The 25,627-nt window shown below is 46.3% G+C and overlaps 1 protein-coding gene across 1 annotated transcript in view; it reads right to left on the bottom strand.

Annotated features, from left to right (window-relative positions):
* The window catches only part of LOC309553129 (transient receptor potential cation channel subfamily M member 7-like), a 250,318-nt gene that overhangs the window by 136,145 nt on the left and 88,546 nt on the right, over positions 1 to 25,627 (bottom strand). Inside the window, exon 19 of the mRNA XM_082254029.1 lies at positions 16,476 to 16,619. Within this exon, the coding sequence (XP_082110155.1) occupies positions 16,476 to 16,619 (144 nt within the window). The remainder of the gene's footprint in view (positions 1 to 16,475; positions 16,620 to 25,627) is intronic.

Genomic DNA, 25,627 nt, shown 5'->3' on the forward strand with positions numbered 1-25,627 from the left:
ATCCTGACTTCTCTATTGTTAACAGCTTGCAGAATTGGGGCATGCTATGTATCCCATTCGAAGGTCAGTTAAAGCAACCTTACTTTTTTTTTTTATTATTCTATTTAGCCATTTTATTAATCCTTGGTTAAACCTGCTCAGCCCTAGTTAACTACTTCTGCTCCTTAGCTTTTTTTTTGCTGGGTTTGTGTTAAAAGCCCTGTTTACATTCCACTATGTGAGAATGTGGATTCCGATTAGCGATTTTTAAAGTGCTATTCACATGTGTTTCCACGTGTCAGGCATAGGGCAGCCCATTCCCTTGTACATATTGTTATATGGATTGCCATTTTACAGTACCATATCCAGTATCCATCACTATGCATCATTAATGAAACAATCCAGTTATTGTGTGCACTGTACTGTGGACAGAGCTTTTTCAATTTAACCGCTGCGACAGCCGCTCCCTGCACAGCCCAGCGCTGCAGTGAGCGCTGGAAGGGCAGAGCAGAGAGCCAATGACTGACAGTTACTGCTCACTGAAGACCAAGAACTGAGCTATTAGTGGTCATGTGTGGTCATCTGATTACTCACTTCTTGTTCTTGCATAATCTAAGCAATCTAAGGAATATTTTTGTGGCCCTATTGATGACAGAAATTTCAATAACTCCCAATAAGCATGCTAATACATTTGGAAGTGTTAAATTTGGCATCAAATTTTGATTCAATTTTAGTTATAGTCTTTTGACTAAAATGCCATTTTAGTTTTAATCATCAAATTTTTGTTGACTAAAATCTCCAGTAAATTTTAGTTGAATAAAATAATTTTAGTAAACTAAAATCTATTGTGTTTAGTTAAATTGTAATGCATTATTTAAGCATTTTTATAGAATTTCCAAATGCATTATATTCTCCTACAGTAAAAAAAATCTAATATATTAGTTATGGTATGAAGGTTAGAACAAATTCACAGATACAGATTTAGCCACTCTGGATGGTCTGAGAAGGCCTGTAATGGTGGACGGAGGTCTGAGGAGACCTGTTATGTTGAACAGTTTTCTGGACGGTAGTCCGAGGCCTGTAATGCTGCACAGTGCTGGGTGGTGGTCTCAGGTATGTGGAATGGCCTGTAATGCACAGTGCTCTGGATGCCACCATGCCGGTGGTCACTGGTCAGAGGAGGCCTGTAATGCTGCACAGTGCTGGATGGTGGTCTCAGGTCTGAGGGATGGCGTGTAATGCACAGTGCCCTGGATGCCACTGCCAGTGGTCAGAGGAGGTCTGTAATAATGCACACACAGTGCTCTGGATGGACAGTGGTCAGGGGGGAGGCCTCAGGCCTGCTGTAATTGTAATGTACACTAGTACTACACACTCAAAAACTGCTCTCTGCACTGGACGAGGGCAATCATCTCCTGAATCCAGACTCGGGAGTGGGACAGTCTCGTCGGGATTCGGGAGGCCTGCCTGTAATGCACAGTGTTGCTATGGTCTATGGCAGTAGTCATGGACTGTGCACACGGTCACTTCAACTTGTTTGCTTGCTGGCAGCAGAAGCAGGCGAAGCTCTGTGAAAACCAGAAGTTAGTTCACAAGGGTACACATCCCTGCCTCACATTTTCATCCAGTTTTGGTTCGTTAACTAAAACAGATTTGATTTTCTTCATAGTTTTCCTCAGTGGACAAAAATGTGGTGTACTTTTCGTTTTAGTTTAAAAATGCCGCTGACGAAAACTTTGACGAAAACGTTTTAGTTGACGAAATTAACACTGGTCTAAAGTTATCTTTAATACAATATATAACTTTTGCCAATAAAGATCCAACCTTGCCACACTTCCAAACCCTAGGGAAGAAGGTCCCCCTCAGTTGTTCGACACTTATGACAGATTGAATTATCTGTCATTTTATATAATCTTACAGGAAATATCTTTGGTGGAGATCTTATTTGTATCATTTTATCTTTGGAGGATGTAATCATGTCCAAATATAAAGTCAGCACTTCACTGCAAGCCTCCTCTGACAGCTAAGGTATGAGAGCATGCCAACCGTCTCTAGAGGGATGCCAGGCACTGGCTTTAGGGAAGCATAGTATCTAGAAATCAATTTACTGTGTTCCGACAATATAAGTCTTGGACTTGTACGGAGCAGCACCTAGTATAAACGTTAATTTAAAGGACTTCAAAACATTTATTGGTTAGGAGCAGCAAATACAGCCAGCTGCCAATGAATTTTTGGGGAAAAAAAGTCTCCCCTTCTTCATGGTGTAAACAGTTATTGTTAATAACATGACAAAAGAATGCAATAAGGGACCTGTTTCCTAACAACACTAATGGCAGCCAATCGTTTTACAGTAACCTCACCCACTATATACAGGCAGGTCCAAAACCAAACTTGGTAAGTATCAGAAAAAAGGTAAGGTTATTCAACTATTCAAATGCTTTTTCCGTGTCCAGGGAGACCAACAACCTAGGCCCAGGGATATCATGTTGCATTTTAGCAAATAATCTTATAATATTATATACGGATTGTAGCTTTTTGCCTGGTGCTGGCGGGCGAGCGCGCGCCGCCGCGCTTCCGCCTCAACTCGGCAGTGGGAGTGCCGATACACGTGGGCCAGCGGCCGCAATCACTCCCCGCTGAGAGAGAAAGACAGGAGAAAGACAGGAAGCGGTTATAAACACAGCTGACCGTTCTTTTCTCTGGAATGATCACAGAGCGCCTGTGATCCTTCTATATAGGATCAAAGGTCTCTATGACCATTTCAAAAGCCCATCCCCTCCACAGTTAGAAACACTCCCTTACATTTAACCCTTTGATCACCCCTAGGTTATCCCTTTCCCTGCTAATGTCATTATTACAGTAACAGTGTATATTTTTAGCACTGAATACTGTAGTAATGTCACTGGTCCCCCCAAAAGTGTCAAAAATGTCAGTTAGGGATTCGATCTGTCTGCTGCAATCCCGATAAAAATCGCAGATCGCCGCGATTACTAGTAAAAAAAAATAAATAAAAATGACAGATCTTTAACCTAGCTTGTAGACGCGATAACCTTTGCGCAAACCAATCAAAATAAGTTTATTGCGACTTTTTTACCAAAAACATGTAGCAGAATACAAATTGGCCTAAAATGATGAAAAAATATGGAAATTAATTTTTTTTTTGGGGGGGGGGGGGGGGATATTATATAGCAGAATGTGAAAATATTTTTTTTTTCCAGAATTGTCGCTCTTATTTTGTTTATAGCACAAAAATAAATAAAAATGGATTTTTGTAAAATCTTACCGTAAAATCCTTTTCTCTTAGCTCATCGACAGACGTAGTCCTCGGTGATACACCACCTTCGGGTTATGTTACCTCCGCAGGAGCAGGACTAGACAGGAAATTAAAAAGCTCTGGCCACACCCTAGGGGCAGTCCCAGAGGGTATATCCTCTCTCTCTCTGCCTCAGCAAATCAGTTATGTGAAAAAGCAGTGCTTAGAGAATTTAACCCAACCCAACTCCAAAACAGAGGGGCGGGGACTATGTCTGTCGATGAGCTAAGAGAAAAGGATTTTACGGTAAGATTTTACAAAAATCCATTTTTCTCTAGCGCTCATCGACAGACGTAGTCCTCGGTGATACACCACCTTCGGGACGTCCCAGAGCAGTATCACAACTGAGGGGTGGGAAAATGGAAATCAAATCCCAATCTAGAAGGCCCAACCGGTGTCAACTAGAAGTTTACAATGCTCATCCTTAATGATGAGACTCAACAAAAAAAAAATTTTCAAACAGAAAAAAACCCTCGAGGTAGACCACCGGTCTCCTCAAATTGCGGCCTGCAAAACCTTGTGGCCAAATGAGGCATCCGCCGATGCCGTCACATCAATTTTATAGAATTTTGTAAAGGTATGTACCGACGACCAGGTGGCCGCCTTACATACCTGGACCACTGACGCCTGATGGCGAAAGGCCCAGGAAGTACTGAGCGCTCGAGTGGAGTGCGCCCTAACAGGGAACGGAGGACTCTGACCCTTAATAGAATAAGCCTGTACCACCGTCTGTCTAATCCATTTGGCAATGGTTGCGGCAGATGCAGGCAAACCCTTTCTGGGGCCATCCGTGATCACAAAAAGTGAATCCGTCTTACGGAATGATTCCGTAGCTTTCAGGTATACCCTGATTGCCCGAACCACATCTAAGGAATGCAACGCATGTTCCCGATGATGCTTGGGCTGAGGACACAAGGAAGGTAGTACAATATCTTCATTCAGATGAAAATCTGAAACCACCTTAGGAAGAAAAGATGGCTTAGGATGAAGTACTACCTTATCCCTATGAATCACTAGGTATGGGGACTGGCATGATAATGCAGCCAGTTCTGACACCCTGCGAGCAGAAGTAATAGCCACCAAGAAGGCCACCTTCTGGGATAAAGTAAGCAAGGGAATCTCCCTGATGTTTTCAAAGGGAGGTTTCTGTAGAACCGACAAAACCAAATTAAGATCCCAGGGCGGTAAGGGCGCGCGGACTGGAGGAGCCAGGTGCCGCACCCCCTGGATGAAATTCCGCACCAAGGATTTGGTAGCTAACGGCTTCTGAAAGAAGATTGCTAATGCTGAAACTTGACCCTTGATGGTGCTCAAGGCTAGCTTCTGCTCAACCCCTTGTTGCAAAAAGGCCAATATTCGAGACACCGAATAGGTACGTGGAGGAAATCCTAAAGATTCGCACCACGCAATATAAGTCTTCCATGTGTGATAATAGACTTTGCTGGAAGTCGCTTTCCTTGCTTTAATAAGGGTAGGAATGACAGAAGTAGACAAACCTCTGTCCTTCAGTACTTGGGTCTCAATGGCCAGGCCATTAAAACCAGCGACTGTAAAGCACGAAGGTAACTTGGTCCTAGAGACCACAGACACACCCTGAGACGAAGTTCCCACGGAACGTCTGCGACTAGCATGTCCAAGTCGGCCAGGCCGGCTTGAGGAGGCCAGCCTAGAATTTCTAGGACCACTGGCGCTGATTGGATCTGAACCAGGCGTCCCTAGAGCTATCTGGCCCCGACCATCCGAGAAAGTCTGGTCGTTTTCTGTTTCCACACATTTATCAGATACCTGATAGTTATCAGGAAGGGTGATCTTTTCTGGTTGAACCTCAGGGACCGAAGTCACCCGACTAGAGGCTACTTGGCCTATCTGGTCAACCAGATCCGATTCCTGTGAGGTATCGGGACTAATCTTAGGAAAGGGTAAAGGAAAAGATCTATTCAGGGAACGGTAACTACCGCTTCCTGTGGTACTTAAATGTTGGAAGGGAAGAATCGCACCGCTAGTAGTGGTTGATGCTCGATCTGATGTCCTGAATACCGGCGAAAACGTCCCCCCACCCTGAAACCGGGTGGGGGCGCACCTTCAGGCTGTGTACTCCTTTGCTTCGGGTCTGGCTGGGTTGGTCCTCTGCTTGTCCGACCAGCCCTTCTTGAATCCTCCTGGAGGAGTCTTGCCTTTCCCGCTAGTACCAGCCGGGCGCCCTTTATGGGCGGTAAAGAAAGGTCCTCGCTTGTTGCGAGGTCCCTTAGCTTTTGCAGCCTGTGGCAAGAAAGTGCTCTTGCCCCCAGTGGCATCCTTAATGATTTCATCTAGGTTGGCCCCAAATAGACGATTCCCCTGAAAAGGGAGATTGGTCAAGGTCTTTTTGGAACCTAGGTCAGCTGACCAGCATTTTAACCACAGCACACGTCTGAGGATCACTGCTAACTTAGATGCATGCCCTAATAAGGGAGTTGTGTCCAAGGCTGCGTCACAGATAAACCGTAGCCCTTGTATGATCTGTTCCATCAAATCAGATGTCTCCTGGGGAATATCTTTTCCCCTAAGATCTTGGCGTACCATTTTCGCCCATTCCGTAAGTGTCTGGGAAACTAGACCAATAACAATTACTGGTCTAAATGCTGACCCTATCAGAGAAAAGATAGTGCGGGACTCTGCTTCTATCTTTCGATCCACCGGATCCTTAAAGGAGGAAGTGTCCTCCACTGGAATAACCGTGGCTTTATTCAGCCTGGAAATAGGCGGATCCACGACTGGTGGTACCGTCCATTTCTTAATGATGGATTCCTCAAACGGATAGCGTCTAGCAATACGCTTGGAAATAGTAAAGGTACGTTTAGAATGCTCCCATTCTCCTTTAATCTGATTACCAAAACATTTAGGTACCGGAAAAGCCTTCGCCATCTTGATGGGCTTATTAGTACCGAAAGGCCTCTCTGTTTCAGTTGCCTCTGCCGGTAAAGCCTCAAGTTTTAAGGTTTCTTGCACTGCCACAACTAGTGCGTCCACCAATGCTTCTTCCTGAATTATAGCAGGAGAAGAAGCGTCCTCCTCACTGTCTGAGGGGGCTTTACCTGGGATAACAGCCCTTGCAGAGGAACCTGCAACTGCCGTGACCATCTCTGAATCTGAGTCAGAGGTGTCAGATGGTATAGGGGTAGGCGGGGGTCGCTTCCTTGACCCCCGTCCCTGACAGGCCGCCTCCACCCGAGCCACCATAGACTCCAAAATTGCTGTAAATGATTCTATACTCTGTGCACCGGCGGGTCCCGAGGCCCCCTCGAGGGAAACAGGTGGGGGAATATGTGTGGCAGGGTCCATGATAACTCCAGTTACTTCCTGGATAATATAATTCAAAAGAAAAAAACTTTTTTTTTTTTTTTTTTTTTTCTGACCCCCAGCGCCACAAAAAGCCCCTTAGTGTTACCTGCTAGGGATCCCTATCGATCGAGAGAGAGATAGACCCCCAGGCTCACCACTTGATGCTCAGAGTTAAACTGCAACAGCTTACAGCGCTGTCTTGACAAACAGGAAGTCTTTTGGCTGGCTGCCCAGGAAGAAGGGAGGCGGCTCCGCCCCTCTGCACGCCTTCCGGCGCCTCCCCCAAGCTCCACGAGGTGTAGGATCACCTCAAACATGGCCGCCCCCATGCTGGAGACACGAGGCTACGCCAAAATGGCGGCTCGTGCGATCCAGCAAAAAAAATGGCGGCGGCCTGTGCTGACTAGCGGTGTGCTGCAGGGCACACAACACTCTCTCTGCATGGGGATATGGCGTGGTTGGCGGTACCGGCCCTGGCGGACCGCATGGCCGTTGGGGAGGCCTGCTAATAGCTGGAGATCTGATTTGGAAGACAGTCTACATGTCCGTGGCTTCTGACTGGTAGGTAGCTTATACTTAACCCATAAGATTCCCAGAATGCCACAGATTACATCTTTAAAACATGTATACAATAGATTGTTAGCTCCCAAACCAAGCCTCCTGGCTTTTTGCACACATAAAATCACACTCAAAGTAGGAGGATTTGTGACATGTTATAGGATAGAAAGAACTCTTTCTTACCATACAGAGAGGGGCCCGCGTTCACCACAAAACCAGTCAGGGAAAAAGGGGGAACATACTACTCACCATACCGGAACCAGGCGGGCACCAACTCCTGACAGTACCCCTCTCCACCGGGGCGGGAGGGCTGTCGACCGATACGGACGCCGTGACTCATGGTCTTTGGCGTTTCAGCGAGACGTTTAACTCGCGGGTTCAGTCCTTTTAATGGGACTTTGTCGCGGCCGACCCAGCGCGGAGCTATGGCCTGCACGCGCTCGTAGGCTGAACTGGGGTGACCACCGGATCTCAACATCCAGCCCGTCGCCCAGTTCAGCTTTCTTGCTTGAAGATCTCACAGGAACACTGGAGAAAAAAAAAGCTGTCTAAAAATCCTTTTAGAAAAAAATTCTTGCCAGGACCTAAGATCCCAGCAAGGTATCTAGGTCCTTACTCCTAACTAGACAGAAAATAACTGATTTGCTGAGGCAGAGAGAGAGAGGATATACCCTCTGGGACTGCCCCTAGGGTGTGGCCAGAGCTTTTTAATTTCCTGTCTAGTCCTGCTCCTGCGGAGGTAACATAACCCGAAGGTGGTGTATCACCGAGGACTACGTCTGTCGATGAGCGCTAGAGAAAAATGGATTTTTGTAAGATCTTACCGTAAAATCCTTTTCTCTTAAGCTCATTGACAGACGTAGTCTTCTTGATTCTCAAGAGCTGGGTTATGTTGTCTCCGCAGGAGTAGGACTAGGCAGAAAGACAAAACGTTCTGGCTCCACCCTAGGGGCAGTCCCTGAGGGTATATCCTCCCTCTCTCTGCTACAGGGAATCAGTTCTGTTCTAAAGCAGTAACAGAGAATTTAACCCAACCCAACTCAATGATAGAGGGGCGGGTACTACGTCTGTCAATGAGCTTAAGAGAAAAGGATTTTACGGTAAGATCTTACAAAAATCCATTTTTCTCTATCGCTCATTGACAGACGTAGTCTTCTTGATTCTCAAGAGCTGGGACATCCAGAAGCAGTGCCACAAAATGAGGGGTGGGATTGACAGAATCAAAATCCAATCTAGAAGGCCCAACCGGAGCCAACCAGAAGTATCAAAGGACTCATCGAGAAAACAGATGAGACCTACCCCACAAATCCTCGAGGTAGACCAACAGTCTCCTCAAACAGTGGCCTGCAGGAACCTTGCGGCCAGAAGAGGCATCTGACGATGCCATCACATAAACCTTATACAATATTGTAAAGGTATGAACCGACTACTAAAACAGTCGCCTTGAAAACCTGAACCACTGACGCCTGATGGCGGAAGGTCCAGGAAACTCTAAGCGCCCGAGTAGAATGCGCCTTAACAGGGAACGGGGGATCCCGACCCTTAGATAAAATAAGCCTATACCACCGTCTGTCTGATCCATCTAAAGATGGTCGCAGCAGAACAGGCAACCCCTTCTTAGGGCCATCCGTGATCACAAACAGTGAATCCGTCTTACAAATTGAATCCGTAGTATTCAAGTATATCCTGATCGCCCGAACTACATCCACGGAATGCCATGCAAATTCTCGAGGATGATTGGGCTAAGGACATAGGAAGGACAATACACTGTCCTTATTCAATGAAACTTTGAAACCACCTTAGAAGGAAGGATGGATTCGGATGAAGAACAACCTTATCCCTATGAACCACCAGATCTGGGGAACAACAGGATAATGCAGCCAGTTCTGACACCCTGCGTGCAGAAGTGATAGCCACCAAGAAGACCACCTTCTGGGATAAAGTAGGCAAGGGAATCTCCCTGATATTTTCAAAGGGAGGTGTCTGAAGAACCGACAGCACCAAATTAAGATCCCAGGATGGTAACGGCGCGTGCACTGGCAGAGCCAGGTGTCGCACCCCCTGGATGAAATTCCGCACCAAGGAATTAGTAGACAAAAGCTTCTGAAAGAAGATAGCAAATGCTGAAACCAGACCCTTGATAACACTCAAGGCCAGCTTCTGCTCAACTCCCTGTTGCAGAAAGCCAATATTCGGACTACCGAATAAAGATGTAGATGGAACCCAAGGGATTCACATCACACAATATAAGACTTCCATGTACGATGATAATCTTTCTGGAAGTCGCTTTCCTTGTTTTAACTAGAGTAGGAATAACTGAAGCTGACAATCCCTTGTCCTTCAGCACCTGGGTCTCAATAACCAGGCCGTTTAAAACCAGCGATCGTAAAGCAGGATGGAAGATCGGTCCCTGAGACAGTAGATCCTCCCTGAGAGGAAGTCTCCACGGGACGTCCGCCATCAGTCTGACCAAGTCGGCGTAACAAGCTCGACGAGGCCAGTCCGGAGCTGCCAGGATTACTGGAATTCCTTCCTCCTCTATCTTGCGAAGAAGTCTTGGCAGTAACCCAAGAGGAGGGAAGGCATACATTAGCTGGTATTGCCCCCACGGGGCGATCAGTGCGTCTGCGGTTTCTGCTAGAGGATCGCGGGAGCGAGCCACGAATCTCTGAACTTTCCTGTTGAATCGAGATGCCAACAGATCCATATCCGGGGTGCCCCATCGTAGGCACAACTGGTGGAAAACGTCTGGATGGAGGGACCATTCCCCCTGATCCAGAGTCTGACGGCTGAGATAATCTGCCTGCCAATTCTCCACCCCCGGAATGAACACCGCAGAGATTGCTGGAACAAATCGTTCCGCCCAGCGAAGAATGCAAGCCACTTCTTTGGCCGCTCGGACACTCTTGGTGCCCCCCTGGTGATTGACATAAGCCACGGCCGTGGCGTTGTCCGACTGGATCCGAACCGGGCTGCCCTGGAGCTGCTCGGTCCAGTGAATCAGACAAAGTCTGATCGCTCTCAGTTCCAATACATTTATCGGTAACCTGGATTCTTCCGGGGACCAAAGTCCCTGGACAGATAACTGACCGAGAATTCCTCCCCATCCGGATAGACTGGCATCCGTGGTCACTGTCGTCCAATATATTGGCAGAAATGACTTTCCCTGGCTGAGCATCGGAGACCGAAGCCACCAGACCAGAGACTCTCTGGTCTGTTTGCTCAATCGGATCTGATTGTCCAGGGATTCCGGATTCCGATTCCATCTGAGAGGAATCTCTTGCTGAAGAATTCGGGTATGGGACTGGGCAAATGGGACTGCTTCGAAGGAAGCCACCATCAACCCCAGACCCCTCATGCAAGTCCGAAGGGAAGACCAGCTGTTGGTGGACTGCTGATTGAATCTTTCGGAGTTTCCCTACCGGAAGAAAAACTCTTGTCCTGACTGTGTCTAGAATTAGACCCAGATATTCGAGCCTCTGGGTGGGAACCAGAAATGACTTTTGCTGGTTCACCAGCCACCCGAATTCCTGTAAAGAAATCATAGTAATTTCTATGTTTTGTAGCAAGGTCTGAGGAGACTCTGCATGAAGCAGAAGATCGTCTAGGTAACCTAGAATCGATATGCCTCTTTGGCGCAGAAGTGCCAACATTGGGGCCAACACCTTCGTGAAGACCTGCGGAGCCGTGGCGAGACCGAAAGGTAACGCCACAAACTGATAGTGGTTCTCTTCTACGGAAAAACGTAGAAACCGCTGATGTCCTGCGAAAATGGGAATGTGAAGATATGCGTCCTAGATGTCTATGGACGCTAGGACATCCCCTGGATGCAGAAAGGCTGCTACTGTGCGAATGGACTCCATTCTGAATCTTCTTATGTAGACAAAAGAATTGAGTGCCCTTAAGTCCAGAATTGGACGCACTTTGCCCTCTTTCCTGGGTATTGTAATTAGGTTTGAATAAAAACCCCTGAAAGCGTTCTGTCCAAGGAACGTGGACTACCACTCCTTGTTGTAGTAAATCTGTGACTGCTCTCCACAGATCGTCTAAACGATCCGGGGATAGTCGGCTATTGGAAGGGAAGAATCGCGTCGGTGGGAGAGATCGAAACTCGATCTTGTACCCTGACCTTATGACTTCGCAAACCCATCTGTCCGGGATTCTGGAAAGCCATGGATCCGGGAACCGGCGAAGACGTCCCCCCACCCCAGTTATGGGTGGGGGGCGCACCTTCAGGCTTTGGACGGTTTATCTTCAGGTCTAGAGGGGGCGGGCTTTTGCTTGCCCGACCAACGACCCCTGACGCCTCCTGCAGGAGCTTTGGAGGACTTAATTTTTTCACCCGCGGGACGAAAAAAACCTCTTGTGAGCAGAAAAAGAAGGCCCTCGTCTTTGACGAGTTCCTTTACCTTTAAAATTTTGCGGTAAAAAGGTGCTCTTTCCACCCGTGAGATCCTTAATGATCTCATCTAAGTTGGCTCCAAATAGACGCTCTCCTAAAAAGGGGAAATTAGCCAATGCTTTTTTGGAACCTTGGTCGGCTAACCAACCTTTTAGCCACAGTGTACGCTTGAGAACCACCGCTGAGACAGATGCTCGCGCCAATAATGAAGTGGCGTCTAACGCCGCATCACACACAAACTGTAACCCCTGTATCATCTGTTCCAACAAATCTGATACCGCCTGAGGGACCTCTTCTAGGTCCCGGCGTAACCACTTGGTCCATACAGTTACAGCCTGCGAAACCAGACCAATAGCAATTATTGGTCTGAAAGCTGATCCAATCAAGGTAAACATGGTGCGAGACATAGCTTCTATCTTGCGATCCACTGGATCTTTAAAAGACGGAGCGTCTTCTAGAGGAATAACCGTGGCTTTATTCAATCTAGCAATTGGTGAATCCACCACAGGTGGTTCTGTCCATTTCTTAATGAGGGTTTCCTCAAACGGATAACGCCTGTTAATGCGTTTAGAAATAGTAGAAATGCGTTTTGGCAGACTCCATTCTTCTTTGATTGGATTGCCAAAACATTTGGGCAATGGAAAAAACCTTCGCCACTAGATGCGTTTTTAGTCCCAAAAGGGATTTCAGTTTCAGCTATTTCTGACGGAATACCCTGTAATCTTAAGGTCTCTTGAACAGATACCATGAGTGCGTTTACCAACGCTTCCTCTCTGGCTATGGCAAATGCCGAAACATCCTCCTCACTGTCTGAAAAGACAGTACACGAGACACCAATACCAGATGAAGTACCTGCAACTGCAGAAATAGGCTCAGAGTCTGAATCCGAGGTTTCAGATAATAAGGGGTTAGGCGGGGGTCGCTTACTTGCGCCCTGTCCCTGACAAGCCACTTCCACCCGGGACACAAGCTTCCATAATAGCGGACAATGATTTAATCGTCAGTGGGGTGCTGGAGGATCCCGCAGACCCCTCGAGGGGATCCGGAGGAGATACATGAGTGGCAGGGTCCATGTTAATTCAGGACACCTTTGCCAGAAAACACAAAAAAACTTTTTTTTTTTTTTTTTTTTTTTAAATAAAAAATACCTTTTTTTTTTTTTTTTTTTTTATGTGTCTCCCCCTAGCGCAATAGCGCCCCTCAGAGTACCTGCTTCTCGATCCCACAGAGAGAGAGAGGGACCCCCAAGGCTCACCAACCGATGCAGTGAAGTTTCCAACCAACTGCAGTCAGCGTCTGTCTTTACAGACTGGAAGGAGCTGTTGCTTTTTCCCGGGTAGAAGGACGTGGCTCCGCCCCCTGTGTACGCCTTCCGGCGTTCCCAGCTCTCCACGAGGTAGCTGGGCTCATGAAACATGGCCGCCCCCATATAGGAGACATTAGACTCCAAAAACATGGCGGCCGGCGTGACCTGAGGACATGCATGCACCTGGTCTACGGCAAAATGGCGGCGGACCGCCGAAATCGTTTTTCCCAGCACATCCACCTGCATCTCTGCTGAGTGGCGATTGATAGATCTACAGGAGATACACTACAAATAAGGTAGGATTATACCTCCTATGTCTGCTGTAATGCTACAGTCTGCTGGGTAGAGTGTTAGCTCTCAAACCAAGTCCACTTCCCACAAACACATACTGTATTTACAAGGGGAACTTTTAGTATCAGATATATACTGACCATATATGGAGGGGCCCATAATTCATACTGCCTCATAACGAGGAAAGAAAAAAGGGAACGTTTACTCACCATACCGAACCGACAGGCACCCTCTCTTCACAATACCCTCTCCACCGGGGTGGGGGTTTGTGGACCACTCCGGACGCCTCGACTCTCAGGTTCCTGGCGTCCAAGCGAGACTTTTAACTCGCAAGGTCAGTCCCTCCACTGGGACTCCGTCGCGGCCGACCCAGCGCGGAGCTCTGGTCTGCACGCGCTCGTAGGCAGAAACCGGGGTGACCACTGGATCTCAACATCCAGCCCGTCGCCCGGCCCCGCATACTTACTTGAATGTGTCGCGGCCGACCAAGCGCAATGCAATGGTCTGCGCGCGCTCGTAGGCCGGCTGGGGTGACCACTAGTGTCGCCCAGTCCGGCGTTTTTTGCTTGAAGATCTCACAGGAAAAACACTGGAGAAAAAACTACCTAAAAAATATTTCTTCTAAAGAAAAAATCTTGCCAGGACCAAAAAGATCCCAGCAAGGAGCTTAGGTCCTTACTCCTGACTAGACAGAAAAAAACTGATTCCCTGTAGCAGAGAGAGGGAGGATATACCCTCAGGGACTGCCCCTAGGGTGGAGCCAGAACGTTTTGTCTTTCTGCCTAGTCCTACTCCTGCGGAGACAACATAACCCAGCTCTTGAGAATCAAGAAGACTACGTCTGTCAATGAGCGATAGAGAAATAGCTGTTAACCTGCGATTTCTGAGGCTGGTGACTCGGATGAACTTATCCTCTGCAGCAGAGGTGACTCTTGGTCTTCCTTTCCTGGGGCGGTCCGCATGTGAGTCAGTTTCTTTGTAGCTGCTTTTTTCTTGCCATAATACAAATTCTAACAGTCTATTCAGTAGGACTAGCAGTTGTGTATCCACCTGACTTCTGCACAACACAACTGATGGTCCCAACCCCATTTATAAGGCAAGAAATCACACTTATTAAACCTGACAGGGCACACCTGTGAAGTGAAAACAATTTCAGGTGACTACCTCTTGAAGTGTGACTCTACAATTTTCATAGTCATGAAAATAAAGAAAACTTTTTTGGTCTGTACCGTATATATATATATATATATATATATATATATATATATATATATATATATACACACATATATATATATATATATATATATATATATATATATATATATATATCGCACAGGTGATCAAATAATCACCAAAAGAAAGCTATATTCATGGGAAAAGGAGGACATCAATTTTATTTTGAGAAAAGCGTTGCATGACCGCACAATTTTCCGTTAAAATAACGCAGTGCCGAATAGCAAAAAATGGCCTGGTCTTTAAGGGGACAAATCCTTACGGTCCAGAAGTGGTTAAGAGTGTGTCTATGGGACTGTTTCAAGGAATATCAATGAATCCACGCTTAGGAAGAAACATAAGATGTAAACGCCAATGAGAATTATACTGTCTATTTGCAAAACCAGGATGTAACTGTGAGATATATATGGGCTGCTGCTGATAGTGAAGGTAGAAACCTTGAGAGTTATATGATGGTGTGTATATCAGCGCTGCTCCTTTGTGCAAAATTCAAAAAGTGACAAGTGCTAAATTAATATAATCTATACAATTAATATATACCTAATGATGACGTGTGTACTTTACATGGACAATAGTAACAATATAAATACAATACCATCCAAATAAATATGCAATGTGAAGTCTTATATGTGCAATTAATTAAAATTAATTTATTCATATGTATTAATTGCACATTTAAGACTTCACATTGCATCCAGAGAAAAGAACGGTAAGCTGTGTTTATAACAGCTGCCTGTCTTTCTCAGCGGGGAGTGATAGCGTCCGCTGGCCCCGTGCACCGGCACTCCCGCTGCAGAGTTGAGGCGGAAGCGAGACATCGGCAGCGCGCGCTCCTCCATCTTCCGTTTGAGGATGCCCCACAGATGCTCAATAGGGTTTAGGTCTGAAGACATGCTTGACCAGTCCATCACCTTTAAACTCAGCTTTTTAGCAAAGCAGTGGTCATCTTGGAGGTGTATTTGGGGTCGTTATCATGTTTGAATACAGCCCTGCGGCCCAGTCTCCGAAGGGAGGGGATCATGGGATCATGCTGTCAGTATGTCACATTACATGTTGGCATTTATGGTTCTCTCAATAAACTGTAGCTTGCCAGTGACAGGCTGACCCAACCCCCCCACCCAACCTCTGCAGCAATGATAGCAGCACTCATACCTTATTTCCCAAAGACAACCTGGATAGGACGCTGAGCACGTGCACTCAACTTCTTTGGTCGATCATGGTGAGGCCTGTTCTGAATGGAACCTGTCCTTTTGTTGCCAGCGTTTTAGACATTAATGGCTGTGTGTTCAGTTATTTTGAGGGGACAGTAAATTTCCACTGTTATACAAGCTGCACACTCACTACTTTACATTGTAGAAAAAAAAAAAGTAATTTCTGCAGTGTTGTCACATGAAAAGATATAATAAAATATTTACAAAAAATGGGAGGCGTGTAATCACTTTTGTGAGATACTGTGTGTTTGCTACCAGTCAAGCCTAAACCAGTCAGGAAAAGTGTAACATAAAAACAGAGCCTTGTATTGCCTTGTTCATGGGTGCAGCACACAGTGGAGGACTAAGGCTGCATTCACACAGGAGTGTAGCAAACAAAGTGCATTCATTACTGCAAGTAATCGCTAGCTGGGCAGTAATGATGGGCTCAGGCATGTTCGGATTGTACCCACCAGGAAGTGGTCACTGCACACCCCCAATCATAGGCAGTTTATATACAGCTGAGGGCCGAGAAATGCTTCACTACCTATGATTGGTGGTGTGCAGTGAGGGCTTCCTTGTGGGTACGATCTGAACATGCCTGAGCCCGTCCCTACTGTGCACAAATAGCAGCAGCCCCCAACATCCTGTCATTGCACTGTAGATTCTTGATGCTGGGATATGCAGCATGGCTAAACACCCGTGTGAATGCAGCCTAGATCTTCTTAGTGTCCAACCTCCTAAGGGCAGGTCATATACCCCAGAGGAAATGTGTACCCACAATAATAATGAAATTACATCTAACACCACTGCAGGACATCCTTAAAAAACAAAGACTAAAAAAAAAAAAAAAAAAAAAAAAAAGTTATCAATGCTTACCGTGTTAAACCAAAACTTCACAATTGGGGCATGGTAGAATGCATAGAACTTCTGAGCAATAGGAAGTCTTCGAGTTCTTGTCTGAATCTCAATTTCATTCTTAACTTGGGCACTGTCAAAAACCTGGACCTCCCTAAATACATTCTAAAACATACAAAACAAAGCAAATAAGCCAACTGCATGCTTTCAGAGCTGCCTGCAGTATACCTCAATGTACATAAACTTTGTATTAGTAATTAACTTATTCCACTTTAATGTCCCTATAGTTAGCAGCATCTTGCGTGTGATCACTGCGTGAGAAAGCCAACAGCCTCCCACTGCTTTCAATGAGGCTGCCCCTTGCAGCAAAATGCATGAACCCCCACTAAGGTTTTCAAGTATAATCGGAGTGCAGGTGCATTCGCAAGTGTGATTGCACTCTAATGCTAGGTACACAGGGAAGTTTTTCCCATTCAACCCAGGTTTGCCATTAGGAGTGAAGGTACAAGGAAAGCACTAAATCGCTCACATTCAACCCTTTGGCACTACAGCTGTGATAGGCCCTCAGTACACACCTTGCTCAATAAGGGGCATAAAACATAAAGCAGTGAATATGTTGGTTAATATTTCACTTTATACTAAAACATATTCAACAGGAAGCACATTTGCAGTGGATTTATAGTAAATTTCACATACATTTCTAAATATGCCCTTCAATGTCCCCTCCCCCCCCCCCTCCCCGGGACAAAAAATGAAAATAAAAAAACAAACATTCTATCACTAGTATCCAAATCACTGCATACTATCATTTGCAGATCCAGAGAAGAGGACACCATTAGCTCATTTACACTTACTTTGATTTCAACACACAAAGCGCCTACTGCTTCAACATGTTTTTTTGATGCTCCTGCAATTCTTCCTTGTTGCTTTGATGATGCTTCAAAAAATGCCCTGTACGTGTGTTGATATCACATAACCGCAATACCTCCAAAACAAAGTCTAAGGCTGAATTAATGCCTAACAAAAGCTGCAGGTGCTTCAAGCGAGCTTTGTCAGACTTCTATGGATGCTTTGAAGACGTTTTGAAGCACCACTAAAGTGACATGGGATATAATTTTTGAAGCAAAACAAAGCAAACACAAGGTGTAAACAGGACTGTAAGCTAACCATTTAATTTAGTGACAGGAGCTTTGACTGGCATTCAGAGAGCTTTAAAAAAAAGTGTGTCCAAAGACCTTTTTTGAAGCACGTGTAAACGAGCCCTAAGGTAAATGGAAGTATCTACTTTTCCTGTAAAGAGCCAAACTTTACCACCTCCCCTGCTTTCCCATTGGTCAAAGAGATCACCTATAAAAATAAAGAAATGACCATTAGAGGTTCAAGAGGTGGAAAAGTAAACACTACCTTTTAATGAAACTTGCATGTAACTTGAGCTGCCTCTATAGATCTCAAAATCCACTAGCCATTTTAATATAAAGTCTTCAAAGAAATTAACCCAAACTTCTGCATGCTCCAGTCCCAGTAGACGACCCCTTGTGTGGAAACGCGTCGGAAGGAGCTGGTCGCGCTGTCATTTTGTCACGATACCGTTCTGCAGACAGCCGTGACATTCTTCAGCTTGTTGCATCTTTTTAACTTGGATTGCTGTAAGTGTATTTTCCTTTATTAAATTTGGTTTTAAAGGATAATGCACTATTAGTCCTTTTCTTTCTTTTGGGAATGCATCTTTGGGCCACTTCATCTTGAGCCGCACCAAGTTTTTTTCTGGATGCTGTGGGTGGATGTGATCTGGAGGATGCTCAAGGAGAGTGCTCCACCTCTTCAGTCCTTCTAACACGGGATCATCTACCTACTTTGCTTGAAGTTTTTACCTCCATCATCTCTGGTAAGAGTCCATCTTCATCACTGGGCGTTATTTTATTATCACATTGTCAAGTTTATTTGGAGGCACCGTTTTGTCTAAAAATTTTGTCTGAATTTGAACACAGTCACCATCTAAATGTGGACTCGCCACTGAACATATTATTTGCACATGTTTGATTATGGACTTCAATTGATAAACTGTATTTTGTTTACACATGATTCTGAAGTCCTCCAATTTTGTGCACTATTTTTGCACCTACAAGATTTGATTGTTTTACACATTAATATTGTTGGTTTACTATTGAAGCGCATTACTATCCACTATCACTTAATTTACATATTTTTCTAGTGCTGCTTCTACTTATTGATTTGCACACCTTTTTTTTTTTTACTTTTCTGCATGCGTTTGTCAGATTTTAAATAGCTAGAGTTTGTGTGAGGTTTAACCTTAGGTAACAGAACGTGATTCCTGTGTAAATATGAGATAATATTCGGAACTGTGTAATGCTCCAGAAATAGTTCTTAAATCCAACTGGTATGGTTGTGCTTATAGATATTTTCCACGACAAGGCAGACGGTTAACTTGGTGTGACTTTTTAATGCATTTTATACATTTTTTTTCGGTCAATGCTTTTGTTGTTTTGTTTTTCAAACAAAAAAAATACAAATTTTGTAAGCTCTTACCGTAAAATCTTTTTCTCTGATGTCCATATCCATTAGCTGAGTGGGTTTATGCTCCTCCCATCCGGAGTAGTCTAGGCAGGAACATTTGAATACACACACCCAGGGGACTGTCCCTCCAGGCATAAACCCCCACTGCACAACCCAGCACATCAGTTTAGTTTAAAAGCAGTGAAGACAACAGAACCAACCCCAAACAGACGGGCGGGTGCTGCGTCTGTCGATAGACATCAGAGAAAAAGATTTTATGGTAAGATCTTACAAAAATCTTATTTTCTCTATCGTCCATCAACAGACGCAGCCTCATCTCCATGAGCTGAGTGGGACGTCTCAAAAGCAGTATAGGCATGAGGGGTGGGAAAATGCAACCAGACAGTAAAGTCAACTCCAAAAGGCTAAACGTAGCCAACCGGGCAACATGGAGCTCAACCAAACAACAGGAGCTCACCCAGATAAAAGACCCTGAAGATAAGTACAAACAAACATTCTCTTATGAAACAGCAGTCTGCAAAACCTTGCGGCCAAAAGAGGCATCCGAAGAAGTCAACAAATCCACCTTGTAAAGATGTGCACAGACGACCAAGTCGCTGCCTTACAAACTTGTACAACAGAGGCCTGACGACGAAAAGCCCAAGAGGCACTCAGGGCTCTAGTAGAATGCGCCTTAACAGGGAAAGGAGGAACCTGACCCTTGATCGAATAAGCCTGAACAACCGTCTGCCTGATCCATCTGGAAATGGCAGCAGCGGACGCAGCCAAACCTTTACTAGGACCGTTCAGAAGGACAAAGAGAGAGTCCGACTTCCTGAAGGACTCAGTAACCGTCAGATAAACCCTTATCGCCCGAACCACATCCAGAGAGTGCAAGGCAACTTCCTTGTGATGTTTAGGCTTAGGACATAAGGAACGCAACACAATGTCTTCATTCAGGTGAAAATCCGACACCACCTACGGAAAAAAGGACGGATTAGGTCGGAGGATCACTTTATCCCTGGGGACCACCAAATAAGGTGGACAGGACAACACCAACTCAGACTCTGCTGGCAGAAGTGATAGCCACTAGGAGTAGGAAGGCAACCTTCAGCAACAAAGAAAGCAGATAAATCTCCCTAATATTCTCAAAAGGAGGCTTTTGAAGAACAGACAAAACCAGATTAAGATCCCACGGCGGTAACGGGAATCTTCACTGAGGGGCCAGATGACACACCCCCTGAACGAAGGTGCGATTTAAACTGAGTAGCCAACAGACATTGGAAGTTAATAGCCAAGTCCGAAACCTGGCCCTTGATAGTACCCAACGCCAAGCGCTGCTCAACCCCCATTTTGTAAAAAGGCCAAAACCCTAGCTATAGAAAACAAGCGAGGGTGCAGCTGCAGCGATTCACAGCAAGAAAAGTACGATTTCCACGTACGATGCTAGATCTTCCTAGATGTCGACCTCCTGGCCTTCAAAAGGGTAGGAATCACAGAATCAGAAAGACCTCTATCCCTCAACACCTTGCTTTCAACAGCCAAGACGTTAAAGCCAGCGACCGTAAAGCAGGATGGAAGATCGGTCTCTGAGATAGCAGATATTCCTGCAAAGGAAGACGCCATGGAGGATCCATGACCATTTTTACCCGCACTGCGTACCAAAACCACCGAGGCCAGTCTGGTGCCACCAAAACGACCGGAATGCCCAACATCGCCACCCTGCGAAAAAACCTTAGCAGGAGAAAGAACAAAGAGCAGAGGGAAGGCATAGATCAGGCAATACTGACTCCAAGGAGCCACCAGAGCGTCTGTGGTGTCGGCCAGAGGATCCCGAGACCTGGCCACAAACCTCTGAACTTTCCTGTTGAGGTGAGATACAAACAGATGAACGTCCGGGGTCCCCCACAGGACACACAGGGAACGCCTCCAGATGCAGGGACCACTCCCCCTGATCCAACACCTAACGACTCAGGTAATCCGTTTGCCAATTCTCCACACTCGAATGTGGACTGTGGAAAGAGCCGGAACATTGCATTCAGCCCATACTAGAATCTCGGCCACCTCCTTGGCCGCCAGGGCACTCCTGGTGCCCCCTTGATTATTGATTTAAGCCACGGCCGTGGCATTGTCCGACTGGACCCAAACCGGAGAGCCGTGTAGCTGACTCGTCAAGTGAAGCAGGCAGAGCTTGATCGCACTCAGCTCCAGAATATTAATTGGCAAGGAAGACTCTTCGACGCCCAAGTTCCCTGAGAACAGAGCTTCTCCAGCACTCCACTCCAGCCTGATAGGCTGGCGTCCGTGGTGACCACCGTCCAAAATACCGTCAGGAAGGACTTCCCATGGCACAGGACAGGTGACTGGAGCCACCAAGAGAGCTGAGATGGCTCAACCGAATCTTCAGGTCTAATGACCGAAGATCTTTGTTCCATTTTGACAAAATCTCTTTCTGCAGCTGTCTCGTGTGAGACTGAGCAAAAAGAACTGCTTCGAAGGTCGAGACCATCAGACCCAAGGCCCTCATGCAAGCCCACAAGGAGGACTGATCGGCAATTGGACCGCCCTTTGCAACTTCTGAAGCTTGTCCAAAGGAAGGAAGAGCCTCAACAAAGCAGATTCGAGGATCAGCCCCAGATAGGTGACCCGCACAGATGGAGTCAGGGCAGATTTGGTGACATTGATCATCCACCTGAAGTCCTGAAAGGTCCGAATTGTGATGGAGATGTTTTCCAGCAGATCCGAATGGGAAACTGCTAGCAACAGGAGATTGTCCAGATGCCCCACAATGGAGATACCTCATCGACGCAACAAGGCCAGCACAGTAGCTAGGACCTTGGTAAAAACTCTGGGAGCCGAGGCGAGACCAAAGGGTAACGCCACGAATTGAAAGTGCTACTCTGCCACCGCAAAGCGGAGAAATCGCTGATGTCCCTCGAATATGGGGACGTGGAGATATGCATTTTTGAGATCGATGGAAGCCAGAAAATCCCCGATTCAAAGATGCCACCACCGACCGAATGGACTCCATTCGGAATTTCTGCACCCGCACAAAGCGGTTCAGAGCCTTGAGGTCCAGGATTGGACGCACCTTGCCCTCCTTTCTGGGCACTGTAAACAGGTTTGAATAGAAACCTTGAGAGTGTTCCTGTTGGGGAACTGGCACAATCACCCCTTGATGAGATCTTGCACAGCCTCCCGAAGATCCTTCAGACACAGGTGAAGATTTGACTGAAAAAACCTGTCCCCTGGCCGGGACCAGAATTTGATCTTGTACCCGGAACAAACCAGTTCGTGAACCCATTCGTCCTGAATGAAGGAAGCCCAGGGTTCCTGAAAGAAGCGCAGACGTCCAACCACCCCTAAGACGGGTGGGGGCGCCCCTTCATGCTGAAGAGGACTTGTCTGCAGCACTGGACTGACCGGCCTTCGACTTGCCCCAGGGTTTCTTAGTACCTCCAGAAGTTCTGAACAGCTTACCTTTTACTTGCACCACGGAGGCATGAAAAAAACATTTATGAGCGGAAAAAGAGGGACCCCGCTTAGGACGGGGTGTCTTACCCTTGGAGGATCGAGGAAGAGGAGTATTCTTCCAGCCAGTCAGGCCCTTGATCAACTCATCCAATGAGTCGCCAAACAACCTGTCTCCCAGAAAGGGGAGATCAGCTAAGGCTTTTTTAGAAGCTTGGTCAGCCGACCAGCTCTTCAACCAGACCATGAGTCTTAAAACAATGCCCACGGCCAAGAGACCCTGGCCCCCAGGGGAGCCACATCCAAAGACGCATCACACAGGAACACCAGAGCCTGGATCACCTGGTCCAACAGTTCCAGCAGTTCCGGAGGAACAGTCTTGGGGTCCAAAGACTCCCGCAAACCCCTAATCCATTCCGTCACTGTCTGCAATACTAGCACAGATACAAAAAATGGTTTCAAAATGGAACCCGCCAGCACGTGAAGATGGCGGGAAAGGGATTCCACCCGCCTGTCCACTGGATCCGTAAAAACTGGGGAGTCCTCCACAGGCACAAGAGATTTGATTAATCTGGAAACAGGATGGTCCACTTTAGGTGGCACCGTCCAATGGTTGGAAACCTTTTCAGCAAAAGGATACCGGCGTTTAAAGCGTTTTGGCACCACTAACACGTGCTTAACGCGCTGTCATTGGTCATTCACAATATCGTGAAAAGTGTCGGGACAAAGGAGAACCCTGTCAGCTTTTGGAGACTTCTGGAAGCCAAAAGCCACCCAAGTCCCTGCCGGCGTGGGCTCATAAGCCAATTTTAAAGTATCCTGCACTGAAATAATCAGTGCTTCCACCAAAGCACCAGGCTTTCCAGGGCAGCTGAAATCGCGGCCAGCCACTGCGATCCAGACTGTCCGGGAGTCGCAGAGAGTGGGTCTGAGGGTGAAATTCCAGTTTGGGACTCCATAGTGCAATTTGCAAAAAACTGAGTACTGTAGCTTTAAGAACACCGATCGCGATATCCACCCCCGATTGCAGCGGTCTGCAGGGAGCCCCTTTAAACCAAACTGATTGCAGAAAATGCAAGGATATGCCCGCAGGGACCCTCAATACTTTACCACCTCAGACACACAGCCTCCTAAATCTTCCACAGGATGGAGAGAGAAGCAGGAAGTGACCTCGGCTCAGCAGCAGGTAATGACCACACAGGAAGTGATGTCGCCTGATAGGGATACACTGTCAAGTATGGCACCAGGGCTACACAAAGATGGATGCCCATACAAAATAATAGGAAGCTGCAAGGAAAATGGCTGCCGCATACAAGTCTATGGGGGAAAAAATTCCATTGCCCACACCCAAGATGGCGGCGTCCATGGCGCACCATGCGGCTAGGGATCGGCACATGAAGGCCTCAGGAACCACAGCAGGGACCAGCAAGCCCAAGGTAACATGTCACACCCCCCCCCCCCCCGAGTGCCAGAGACACTCCAGACACACAGCCCACATGGGGACAGAGAAGGACACACAGACCGGGCACCGGCAGACCAGGGGGATCTCTTGGGAGGCAAAAATCCCATTATCCCCAGGGGAGGGCCCACATCCCCACAAGGCCAGCAGGGGCGGGGGGGGGGGGGGGAACAGTTACTCACTATACCATGGGCTCCGCTCCGGGCAGACTGCCTCCCACCCGAAGTGAGGGTGCTGCCAGCCAAGGGGTACGCTGCGACTCAGGGCGTTCCAGGTCGTTGTGTCCCTGCGAGGCATCCAGTGGGTAAAGTAAAGTGGTAAAATGGGTAAACATCCAATGGCGATTGGTCCCATGAAGAATGATTATCCTGACTTTAAAATCTTCATTACACTTTTCAAAATAAAAAATTGGAAATTCTTAACCATTTTCTAGTGGCCTGCGACAAATTACCAAATCATTTAAGTGGCTGGCGCTGTTCAAAATGTTGAGCACCCCTGGTCTATAAAGGTGCTGTAGCTGAGAGATAGACTCGAACAGTACATACCACATCCAAACAATGGAGTGAAATCTTCTTCGGAGGACGTGAAGCAAGACAGTAAAAGTAGAATAATGTTATGGCTAGGGAGAAAGAAAGAAACCACCTCAGAAACATCAACCTGGTTTCAGTGAAGCAGAAGAAAGAATTCTTTACAGGTTCAGGCTACCAACTCACAAACACCTTGCAAAGGTGATGGCAACGAGGAAGACAACCTTGTGAGTAAAAATAGAGAAGGGGGGACTTGCTCTGATGGGGTTAGAAAACACTTAGGCAGGGACCAGTGATCTTAGCATTGTAAGCCCCTCAGCACCACTGCGCTTTCCTTGTGATCCATTATTTTCAGTATATAATTAGTGATTAACCCACAAGTAGTACTCAAACTGATGCACAAACAGAAAGGGTTAATAATAACTAACCACAACAGGAAAGCAGGGAACCTGGGCGAATGGAAGGCCAGATTAGAGTTTGCCAAACATCTAAAAAAGCCTTCACAGTTCTGGAACAACATCCTATGAACAGATGAGACCAAGATCAACTTGTACCAAAGTGATGGGAAGAGAAGAATAAGGAGAAGGAAAGGAACTGCTCATTAACCAAAGCATACCACCTCATCAGTGAAGTATGGTGGTGGTAGTGTCATGGTGTGGGCATGTATGGCTGCCAATGGAACTGGTTCTCTAGTATTTTAGGAATAAAATATAGAAATAAAAGGTTTTAATAAACAAGTGCATTAGCATGATCATGAGAGCGCAGAGGGGCACCAATGAAGAAAATCAAGGAATGATTAACCACTTAAGCCCCAGCCCTATTTCGGACACTTTTTGTTTACAAGTTTAAATCAGTATTTTTTCCTAGAAAACTACTTAGAACCCCCAAACATTATATATATTTTTTTAGCAAAGACTCTGGAGAATAAAATGTCGGTCATTGTAATATTTTTTATCACGCGGTATTTGCGCAGCGGTCTTTAAAGCGCCATTTTTTTGGAAAATTTTTGAAAAATCACATTTCACTAATTTTAAAAAATACTAAACAGTAAAGTTAGCCCATTTTTTTTGTATATTGTGAAAGAACATGTCACGCCGAGTAAATAGATACCCAACATGTTACGGTTTAAAATTGCGCCCCCCCCGTGGGATCGCGACAAACTACGGTCAAAAGAGATCTCAATCTGCGACGCTTTAAATTTA

The sequence above is a fragment of the Pelophylax lessonae genome (assembly GCF_965119305.1).
Source record: "Pelophylax lessonae genome assembly, chromosome: 4".
NCBI classification, from domain to species: Eukaryota; Metazoa; Chordata; class Amphibia; order Anura; family Ranidae; genus Pelophylax; species Pelophylax lessonae.